Source organism: Choloepus didactylus, chromosome 3 (assembly GCF_015220235.1).
Source record: "Choloepus didactylus isolate mChoDid1 chromosome 3, mChoDid1.pri, whole genome shotgun sequence".
NCBI lineage: Eukaryota > Metazoa > Chordata > Mammalia > Pilosa > Megalonychidae > Choloepus > Choloepus didactylus.
Window position 1 is genome coordinate 45,938,487 of NC_051309.1, and position 12,239 is coordinate 45,950,725.

Here is a 12,239-nt window from a genome sequence, read left to right on the forward strand (position 1 = left end):
TTACGTTATTTTAGGCACCAGGGTACCATCTACTGCCCTGGATTAATAATTTACAGAAAGGCTCCCTGGAAACCTGCAAGAGTTAATACCCACCACAGTAGAGACAAGCTCTGGTTCAATGTTTTCAGATTGGGAAAAAAAAAAAATATTTAAACTGGTATCTTAAAGATGAACCGTATGTCACAGCTTTTATTTAAAATAGAAATGCTAACTAATTTTAAGTACATATCCAATCACATATAAAGGCAAAAACTTTAGAAAGTCTTAACTTAAGCATTCACAACTACTAATTTTCAGTGAATGTTAGCAAACCTCTAGCATTATGCAAAAATTCAATTTATACTAGTGAAATAAACTAATGAGCATAAACATTTCAACATTGTGGCTGCCAATATAAAACAGTCTAATAAAAACTTGTTAGTCAAACACACAACATCTTTGAACATATTAGCAAAGAAACAGCAAAGACACTGAGAGACCAAACTGACACAACAGCATTTATAGTATTGAGTCTCATTCAAAACTGTGTGTATAAACACTGCCTCCAGAACTGGGGGGCAAAAGGGACTTCTCAAGTGTGTGTATCAATTTGTTTTACTTTATGACTTTCTGTGCTAAGGAACTGAGATGAGTCCAATACGCAGTAGTAGTCAGGTATGATAACATAGCAAACAGCCAGGAATTTTTTCCAGTGGTATCTACAAATCTTTAGGTTCTCTCTTTATCTATAATCCCGATTGTATTATTGCCTCCAACCTACATCCCTGCACATTATGAATACATTTAATTGGGCCTCATTTACAATGAGGCCTATACATTCTCTACCTTCTATTCTTGATTTAAGCCTCTTTTAATCCAGTTTTGATAACATGGTCCTCAAATCCTCAACTCCTCTGATTTTCTCTCCTGGCAAAGTCCCCAAATCCTGGATCAACGGGATCCCTTTTCTGTGGCTAGATGAGAGCAAGTGGACCGACATTGCTAGAGAAAAGTCACCCAGCAATGGAGGTTAGGAAACGTGACATTCAACATCCACTGGGGATCCCATACTGGCCAACAATCCATTATATTACTCTAATAAGCTTGCTCTTTCACTTTCTGCAGGACTATGGCATACCTTCTCCATTTCCCAAATTTTAAATGTTCCCTCATCACCAGAGACCCATGGAATTTTCACAATTAACTTGTTTGGAAGCCTCAGATAGGAAATCTCTTTTTGCCTCAAAACCTACACACCCATCTACATGTATACCATCCTCTATGTCTTTTTCCCTGGTGTAATGGAGGAAATATTTCTCTTCCTATCAGAGGCCTTCCTTCCACATGTGCTGTGAACCTTCTCCATCTCAGTTTCTCAGTCACTTCACTCTAAAGGTTACCCCACTCTCCCCAGAGCCTGTGTTTTCTTCCATATTGGATCTTTCTCATCAGCATTTAAACATGTTCTTACATGTTCCCTACAAATCTGGCCCCAATCACCAACCCCCTCCGTCTGCCAACTCCATACCCACTTTCAACTCTCTCTATTCTACTTCACAGCTTAACTTCTCAAAACGATCATTATACACACTGTCTTCAGTTACCTCCTCTTCATTCTCCAGGCCATTCTCCTCTTGCTTCTCTCCCCACCATTCCATTGAATGGCTAAACCCAACACACAGTATCAGCCTTCAGTGTACCTAACCTTGCAGCAGCCTCCGATGTAGATGACCGTGCTCTTCCTGAAAGCCTCTCTCCTCTTGGCTCTGTGGTACTATCTGTGTGATACTATCCGTCCTCTACTTCCTCAACCACAAACCAGTCTCTTTTGCTGATTCCTAGTTTTCGAATCAGCCATTAAAAGCTGAATTATTAACAGCTCAGTCCTCAGCCATTCTTTTTGCCCTTACTCTGCATTTTATCTCTAGGTGATCCAATTCATTTTCATGGCTTTAAACACGATTTACAGGTCAACGACTGCCAAATTTTTATTTCAGGCATGGACTTCTCTGTTACGCTTTAGACCCTTATATACAATGTTATCTCCAATTCTATGTCTCACAGGCATTCAAATGCTAATGATTCTTAATATCTCATCCTCCAAATTTGCTTCTATTTTAGCTCTTCTATCTGTGTAAATAGTATCTCTAGCTACCCAGTTGCTCATGTTGGAGATTCTAACTCCTCCCTGTTTTCACCCTCCACATCCAATCCAAGAGAAACCTCCACTGACATCCCTCAAAAATGTATCTGGATTCTATTCACTTCTTTTTATTTTCACTACCATCATCCTGGCCTAAGCAACTAACTTAGAGACTAATTTAACAGCATCATATGCAGTTTTCTTACTTCCACCCTTAAGCCTACCCTCTTCATAGCATCCTGAAAGAACTTAAAACTCCTAATCATGCTTTATTTTTCTTCATGGTACTTATCACCTAGCACAGTACTTTCTAAGTGTGTGTTTAATAAACGAACATTTCCAAATTCCAATTAGTATACTGGAAAATGGCAGGTATAGTACAAGTAGGCTTAGGGAAAATAGTCACTTTGACACGAAAAGAGACAGGGATGCACTTTGGGTTTACTCAACTCTAGTTTCCTCTTATTCATCTTTCCTTGGGCCTTTCAGGATATACAAGCAAAAAAGAATAGTGTGCAAATAATAAGTTGGACACATCCCCTTGTTTTTGTTATTAACCCCTGGCAGGTGGTCACTCTAACCAATTCAGCAACCAAAGTTGGCTAGTCAGCATGCTAGTTTGCCCTACAAAGGAGAAAGGTCAAGAGAAAAGGTGAACACTTATTTCCTTGGGCAACAGCACTACTTCTTGATCACAATCATTAAGATAGTTAAAAGTGCCCATGAATGGTGATGCAATCTTTAAACACCCTCTTGCCTGTAGCTGAGGCTGTCTGCCTCAAGAACATAGAGGCAAGAAGTCCCCACACATATAGACCCTGAATCCAAGCAAGAATTTCCCACAAAATATATCTGAATGTAGTTAAAAGAGAAACTGATAGGTTGTATATGTGGTAATAGAATAGAACCTAACAAAAATTCATGGAACTGCACCATATAAATAGCCTGAGTTAAACCATGGACTACAGTTAATTATATAAAGATAAAAATGCTTTCGCCAATTTTAACAAATGTACCACACCAATACAGAGTATTAATAATAGGGTGGTATATGGGAATCTTGTATTTGATGCATGATTGTTCTGTAAACCCACAACTTCTCTAATAAAAGAAGGAACATAGGTTACTTGGGAAACTGCATGGTCACATAGAAGTAATAAGCCAAAAACTCAAAGAAGTATCACTGACTATAATTGAAGGCTTCTATTATTGACCTTAAGAAACAAAGCCAGTAGAAGAATCACCGTGCTCTCTGTTCTTTCCTTCTAAGTAACTGGTTTATACCCAATAGAGAAATGGATATGGTTTCTGAAATCATTATATTTAAGGACAATTAGATATAATGACCACATTATTAGAATGGTGGGTTCCTGACTCTGATTCACCTTCATTTCACATAAATCTTAGCATCTGTAAGTATAACATTTTCACTTCTGGGTCCTATATACTAGAGCTGTGATGCAGACCATTATATTTCAGAAATATTTTTTAGTTGCCCTCACAAATCATGTGTTGCAACACTCAGAAGACAAGGCGTTTATGACTTACCTACAGAAAAGCCAATTAAAATCTGTACTGAAGATTTTAATCTAATATTTTATTTAAACAAAATTAAGTTAAATAAAAACAAAGCATACCTTCTAGTTATTCAAAAGGGAGAAATAAAAATGGGCAGCAATTTATCTATGCATACAAATTGCAGGGCAGATGTCTTACCTAGTGAACTCCAGGACATTGAGCAATTCATATCTTTCTTCCTGCCCCAGCTATGAAAGAAAAGGAAGCAGTATTACATAAAGCCAAATACGTACAGCAGTGGTGGGAAAAGCTAAGCACCAACCCTACTGGTATCACATAATCCTCAAAAGCCGTAAGGAAGTGAAGTACCAGATAGACCTAGATTCATGGGATAAAAGAGAGGTCTAAAATAGGAGGACTGGGTCAGGGCTAAGAGCCACAGGTTTCTACTCTATAAGAGATAAAACAGGACCCTTCACCTGGAAATTGGTAGGCATGGTTGAAGATAGTGGCCTTATGATCATATTAAATGATACATATATTATCATTATACTATATGCTGGATGGACTCCAATCTCCTAACCTACTCAGCTCCCTACATTCTGGCAGCCAGACCTTTCCAAAAAGAAATTGGGAGATTTCTCTCTGAGGAATCCAACCAGTCCAAGAGAAGACCTAAAGATACAGAGACCAGGACTTCACAGATGAATCCCACCCAAATCAGCTTTCAAGTTCTCCATTCTTAACCATGTGAAAACCAAAGATTGACACATATCTGAGGAAAGTTTTGAACGTGTTAAGATAGATACCCCAAATAAACAGATTAAACCAACTTAAAGGAAGCAGAATTCAAGAAGAAAACTTCAAAAGACTATCATTATTCAGAGATAACATAAATACAACATTCATGAAACAAGAACAGGATACTATAAAAACAGAAATACTGAAAGAACAAAAAAGCCCTTGGAAACCAAAACTTGATAGGAGAAATGAAAAAATAAACAGAAGGCTAAAAAGATAAAGTAGAGGAAAACTTCCAAAAAGTAGAGTAAAAAGGCAAGTACATGAAAAGCAGAAGAGAAAAGATAAAAGATTAGTCCAAGGACTCAAGAAAAAGGGAGGAGAGAAAATAAATAGAATAATTAAGAAAAATTTCCAGAATGGACAGACACCAATTTCCACACTTAAAAAGATCTACCCTGTGCTCAGTACAGGATGAAAATACTTGCACTAAGTCACACTGCCATGAAAGTTTAGAACTCTCAGGACAAAGAAGATCTCAGGACAATCTTCCAGAGAGACAGGGAGGGAGAGGGAGGGAGAGAGAGAGTAAAGTAACAAAATATCTGCAATCACAGTAATGGCTTCTGACTTCTCAACAGGCGCACTGGAAGCAACTTGATAGAGGAGAAATATCATCAAAATTCTCAAGTAAAATGAGTCCTCCCCTGGTGTTCTATATTCAGCCCAATTACCAAGTAAATATAATGGTAGAATACAAATATGTTTAGACCTGGAAGGACTGAAAAAAAAAAAGTTACTTCCTGTGCACCTTTTCACAAGAAGCCACTAAAAAGTGTGTTGCACCAAAACAAGAGACCAAACCAAGAAAGAGGAAGAAACAAATATAGGAAATAGAAGATCTAACATATGAGAGACATAAAGGAGGAAGTCCCCAGGTAGGATGAGAGAGCAGGTTCAGAATGGTAACTGCGAACCTTAGTTAGAAGTCAATTAGTCCAGATAAGAGCTGGGTGATTCAGGAATCTGACACAAGAAAGTGTTCCATCAAACAAGGGAGATGACTAAAAATGAAGATTTGAGATTCAGGAAATAGGAAATCAAAAGCAGGATAAAGTCAAAAGAAATTCCAGCTGCTAGAGAAGCAGGACTTAGAAAGCAATCAGCCCACAAGAAATAGAGTGGGGACTTCAAGACGGTGTCTCAAGAAAAGAACTGCACACTGATATATGACCTGGTGTGACTGTATTGAAAAAAGTTTACTGAGAAGGTATGGAAACAATTAGTAGTAAGTACAAAGAAAATTAAGCAATTAAAAAAAGGCAATTAATTTTAGGAAACACAAAAAACATTAAAAAAAGAAAATAATTATTGTATATGAAAATGCTCAGCTATGATTATACTTGCATTGGCATAATAATATAAGGATTGTTTAATGAAGCAAAATTTATATGCAATGAAACATACAAATCTTAAGTGCACATTGCAACAAAAATTGTATGTTCTGTGTAACCACAACCCCAATTAAGAAGTAGAATATTCTCATCACTCTACAAGTTCCCTTGTGTCCCTTTTCAATCAATCTCCCCCTACCCTTTTCCCTGAGGCAATCACTGAGTTCCATCACCATAGACACATGACTTTTGATGGATCTTGAACTGCATATTAATAACATAAAAGAATATACACTCTTTTGTATATGGCTTTTGTACTCAATATAATGCTTTTGAGATTCACCCATGCTGCTGATGAATCAATAGATCATTCTTTTTTACTGTTTAGATATTTCTAAACAATATATGAATATATCACAATTTGTTTATCCATTCTCCTGTTGATATATATTCGGATGTTTTCAGTTTTTGACTATTCTGAATAAATCTGCTATGGACATTCCATTACAAATATTTTGGTGGACATAAGTTTTCATTTCTCCTGTAAATACCTATGAGTATTTACATTTATTAGAAAATGCTAAAAAGGTTTTCCAAATGGATCATACCATTTTACACTTCTATTAGCAATATATATAATTGTTCCAGCTTTTCTACATTCTCCTTAACATCTGGTGTTGTCAATATTTTTAAGTTTAGCTCCTCTGGTGAGTGTGTAGTGGGATCTCATCATTGTTTTGATGTGGGGTTTTTTTTCATGCACTTATTGGCTTTTCCTATATATTTTTTGTGAAGTGCCTGTTCAGGTCTTTTGCCCATTTTAAAAACTGGGTCTGAATACTTATTTAATAAAAAATTGTAATAAAATTATATTGGGAATACGGGGAAGAAAAAGAAAAAGAGATGGTGATCCAAGAGACACAGATCCTCATTTAACATAATGGAATAGCAAGTCAGTAGATATGACTCAAATTGAAGAATCAAAATATATATCATTAATCATTACTAAAAAAAAAATTCAAGATGTATAAATGCCTGGGAAAATAGCTGAAAGAATAGGAAGTGGTTGCCTCTGAGGAGGGAAACTGGAGTAGGGAACTTCTATTTCATCATGGACCTTTTACTTACTTTATTTTTAAAGCTGTATATACATATTACTTTGATTAAAAAAAAAAAAAACCTTAAAAATAAATAACTTACTGAATCTATAATCACTGAGTCAGGTGTTCTTCCAGTAAAAACAAAATTCAATTGCTTGGCTGCTCTGACCAATGCTCCCTCATCTGTGTTAGGAAAACAGGGGAAAGCAAATTAATAATGATGATAATTATCCAAAATGCAAAGAAATACATTAGTGAAATACAATTTTCTGTTTAACTGAAATTATTTTTATTCTGGCCCCTATTTTTGTGTGTGTGTGGGTGTGTGTTTTTTTTCAATTTTATTGAGATATATTCACATACCATACAATAATCCAAAGTGTACAATCAATTGTTCACAGTACCATTACATAGTTGTACATTCATCATCACAACAAATTTTGAACATTTTCATTACCGCAAAAAAAAAAAAAAAAAAAGAATAAGAATAAAAATTAAAGTAAAAAAGAAGACCCAAAATATCCCACCCACCCCCATCTCTCCCTATTATTCATTTATTTCTTGTTGCCATTTCTCTGTTTATCTGTCCATACACTGGATAAAGGGAGTGGGAGCCACAAGGTTTTCACAATCCAGTCACATAGTCACATAGTGTAAGCTATATAGTTATACAATCGTCTTCAAGAATCAAGGCTACTGGGCTGCAGTTCAACAGTTTCAGGTATTTCTTTCTAGCTATTCCAATACACTAAAAACTACAAAGGGATATCTATCTAATGCATAAGAATAACCTCCAGAATGTCCTCTCAATTCCATTTGAAATATCCCCAGCCACTGAAACTTTATTTTGTTTCATTTCTCCTCCTCCTTTTGGTCAACAAGGCTTTCTCAATCCCATGATGCCTGGTCCAGGTTCATCCCCGGGAGTCAAGTCCGATGCTGCCAGGGAGATTTACACCCCTGGAAGTCACGTCCCCTGCAGTGGGGGGGGGAGGGTGGGGCAGTGAGTTTACCTGCAGAGTTGGTTTAGAGAGAGAGGCTACATCTGAGCAGCAAAAGAGGTTCTCTGGGGGTGACTTTTAGGCACAATTTTAAGTAGGCCTAGCCTCTACTTTGCAGTAACAAGCTTTATAAGGGCAAGCCCCAAGATAAAGGGCTCTAAACTGGTAGTCCCCAATGCTTTTGAGAATACTGGTAATGTCCTATGTGGGGAAGTTTAGTATTTCCACATTTTTCCCCAGTTCCTCAAGGGGCTTTGCAAATATATTTTTCTTCTCTGCCCAAGTTACTCTGGGGTGTAGTGGGGCTTCACACTAACCTATACAAGTCAACCAGATCTCACTTCCTATTCAAAGTTCCATATAATTATGGTGTTTGAATAAACTGACCATACAAGTTCAATTATATAAAGTGCTACAGAAAATATAGATTTTGCAGCAAATAAACATCTCTTCCTTTGGTCTCACAAAGAAAAGTTTTAAAACACTGTCCCTGGTATAATCACATAGTTATGCATTCACCACCACAATCTATATGAGGACATTTCTGTTTCTTCCACAAAGAAAGAGGAAGAGGAGAAAAAAGAAAAAAAAGAAAAAAAAATGACAACAACAACAACAAAAAATACAATAAAAAGTTCATACACCACCACCAATGCCAAGAGTCCCACACTTCTCTCTTATATCCCCCTCTTATAGACATTTAGCTTTGGTATATTGCCTTTGTTACAATTAATGGAAGCATATTACAGTGTTAGTATTAATTTTAAGCTCTGGTTTGCATTGATTGTATTTTTTCCCCAATGCCATCCCATTTTCAACACACTGCAAAGTTGACATTCATTTGTTCTCCCTCATATAAAAACATTCTCATATTTGTACATTTAATCACAATCACTGACCTCTCTAGGTTTCACCAAGTTATACAGTTCTGGTCTTTATCTTCTATCTTTCCTTCTGGTGTCATACCTACCCCTAACCTTCCTCTTTCAACCATACTCACAGTCATCTTTGTTCAGTGTACTTACAATATTGTGCTACCATCACACAGTATTGTGCTATCTATTGCTGGATCTATGCAATCAGTCCTCTTGAACATTCTATACTCCTTCAGCATCAAATGCCCGATCTTTACCTTCTTTCTATCTCCTGAAATCTTCATTTCTATGTTCATCTCCAAACCTCTCTCTCCTGTCTTTTCCTATCTGCCTATAGCACTTAGTAGCTTGTAGAGGAGGTCTCCAGTTCACGAACTCTCTCAGTGTCTGTTTATCTATAAATATTTTAAACTCTCCCTCATTTTTGAAGGACCGTTTTGCCAGATATATAACTCTTGGTTGGCAGTTTTTTTCTCTTTCAGTATCTTGAATATATCATACCACTTTCTTCTCACCTCCATGGTTTCTGCTGAGAGATCCGCACTCAGTCTTATTAAGTTTCCCTTGTATGTGATGGATTGCTTTTCTCTTGCTGCTTTCAGAATTCTCTCTTTGTCTTTGACGTTTGAAAATCTGAGTGTCTTGGAGTAGGTCTATTTGGATCAATTCTGTCTGGGATATGCTGCGTTTCTTGGACTTGTAATTTTATGTCTTTCATAAGAGTTGGGAAATTTTCATTGATTATTTCTTCTATTATTCTTTCTGCCCCTTTTCCCTTCTCTTCTCCCTCTGTGACATCTGATATTCTTCTCTTTCTTCAACTTGGCATTTTCAGGGTCCTTCTCCAGTCTATATTCTCTTCCAGAGTTTCAGACAATTCAGAATTGTCATTTTTTTTTTTGAATCTCTAGAGAGAAGTTTTCAGTAGCTGTTTATGTCACATGTTGATGTCAGCCCTCTCTGGCCCCTCTTTTTGAAATCTATTTCTTTTAAATTATATAACAATCCCAAAAGAAATGAGCAGCATAAAAGAAATGCCTAGATACTTATAGATGACAGGATTACATTTCTGAATATTAAATCATATTGTTAGTCATACATTACCTAAAAAGGATGATTTACATGTATCATTGGTCAAAAGCATATTCTCTAGAAAACCTTTCTCAAAATGAATGGCACAAAATTGCTTTCTTAAGTTATATTGTTTTTCTTCTAAAAAGTTGAATTGAGGATTTGAATTAGGTGGATTCAAATGAACTGACAGTTTCATTATATTATACATTTATTACTTTCATTACCACGATATAGCAAACCTTGTCTTTGGCAAGGGTGAGGTGTGGGATAAGAAAACATTAATATGGTTTGTATCCTAACAATATGAAATGTAATATTTCTTATATCTTTAAGGAATTTGATACATTATACAAGATTACTGTTAGGATATACTTTAAAATACTTTTTCACCATTACAACATATAACAAAATTCTCCAAAGTGTGCTTCTTCTTTTCTAAAATGTTACAATCATCAAATTGACTAGAGGAGGTCTTAATTTTATATTGAAACTAAGTCTAAAGTTAAATCTCAATATTAAATGTTAATAACTATACTAATAAATACATTATGGAAATTCTTCAAATTTGTATACTCTCTTCACCCAAATAAATATACAATAAGCTCCTTGATCATCATGTTTAAAAGAGGAAAGTAAAATTTGGGACATCAAGTCATATATACTCACTGATTTTAGGCAAACAGCTCTTCCTTTTCCTGACTGCTTATATGCAAAAACAGTTTATGACTAGTATTTTAGACCTAGTTATTTATAAAGAAGGGAAAATTACTATATGTATATAATTAAGTACATTTTTCTCCATGTGTGAATTTTAATTAAAATTTGTTATTCAAATCATCACTGAAATTTCCATGTAACTTTAATTATATACCAAAAATTACATCTATAAAATAATGTACTTTAACACAATGTAAATTTAACCCTGAAAGCCAAGTAAATACAACTTTTATCTAAAAAACATACTCAATTTGGTTATGTTATGTTTTCAAAAAAATTGATTTTTTTTCCTCCCAGCAATCCTAAATTTCAGAACAGCTTTCAAAAGAAAAAGAATTCACAATGGCTTCATTTGTACCTGGGGATGCTGCTTGATAAATAATTTTATCACCTTCTCGCTCTGGTACTGCTGTGTGACAGACTGCCATCATTGTAAGAAATTCACATATTATAGGTGCAGTTGGCTGTAAAAAATAAACATACTTCAGCCCTTTTCATTAAACGTTTTGACACTAAAGACAGTAGTAGTATTTCATGTCTATCTATTTAGACTATAGCTATAAAGGGATGGGATATGTAGCCAACTAAGAAGTCAATATCTATTACAAATAAAATTCATTTTATCTCAAATCATTCTTGTAATTGTTCATTTACTCTCTAAATAGTTATAAAACAACTTTGTGTTGTCAAGATAGCACAGTAAAAATGCAGATCTTGCCCTGATAGGATAGAAGAGATTCTAAAGTGTTAATTTTATCTGGTTGTAATTCCTGATTTAAATTTTAGGCATCTAATCTCAATGTGGTTTTATTAGTCTGGGTTGGAGGGATAATGACAGGGGATTCCTCTGCAATGCAGTCTCCCCCATAACCCCCTACAAAAATGGCCACTTTAATCTGATACATATTTTACTAAAAAAAAAAAAAATTAAAAGAAATTGATCAAACAACTTCTATGTACAATGGGTTATCAGAGGCTATGGAAGACAAGTAGCTTAGATTCTAAAGGAGAAAAGAAGCCTGATGTTCTTAATTAAACCTCTTCCTGTCTGGCAGGTGAGGGGTAGGGATGTGAAGTGATTAGAAAAAGTAAATTAGAACATTATTTCAATAAACTGTGTTAGGGCTAGAACAGTGGACAAACCAGACATGGTCACTGACTCCACTTAGACTCATAGGGAAGATAGTACACAAATAAATACTGGAGTATTATTTAATTAAAGTATATAGGGCTGTAAAGAATAGAATGGGCAACGATCATGTAATGAGATTTGGGGGAGTCCATGGTTGTTGGTTGTTCTCAAGTTAATATAATATTTAAGCTTATGAGATTTTGGCCTCATGAAGAAATGAACAAAGAATATTCCATCAAACAGGAAAGGGTCAGTGACTGCAACGATCCTGAAGAAGGAAAGAAAGACGTGTGCTTGACAAATAAAGAAGGCCAGTGTATCCCGATGAGAAGGGGTGAAAGGGAGTCCAGCTCAAAGTAAGGCTGGACTTAGGCAGGGACCAGATCATGTAACTTTGCAAGTTCAGAGGGAAGCCAGAGAATTTTTTTTTTAAGCAAATAAATTAGCACGTTTTATTGAATCTATGATGTCATCACTTTCAAGGAGTACCAACACATCTAGCACCACTAAGAAAGAAAAAAAATATATTGACAATTAAATTATATGATTATAGAATGCAACCAGA

At 35.5% G+C, this 12,239-nt stretch overlaps 1 protein-coding gene across 5 annotated transcripts in view; it reads right to left on the bottom strand.

Annotated features, from left to right (window-relative positions):
- ATP8A1 (ATPase phospholipid transporting 8A1) overlaps positions 1 to 12,239 on the bottom strand; it is a 254,190-nt gene that overhangs the window by 130,656 nt on the left and 111,295 nt on the right. For all 5 annotated transcript variants that reach the window (XM_037829701.1, XM_037829703.1, XM_037829702.1 and 2 more), the window contains 3 exons: positions 10,901 to 11,006; positions 6,976 to 7,058; positions 3,839 to 3,888 (listed from right to left, as the gene is read on the bottom strand). In XM_037829701.1, the coding sequence (XP_037685629.1) occupies positions 3,839 to 3,888; positions 6,976 to 7,058; positions 10,901 to 11,006 (239 nt within the window). The remainder of the gene's footprint in view (positions 1 to 3,838; positions 3,889 to 6,975; positions 7,059 to 10,900; positions 11,007 to 12,239) is intronic.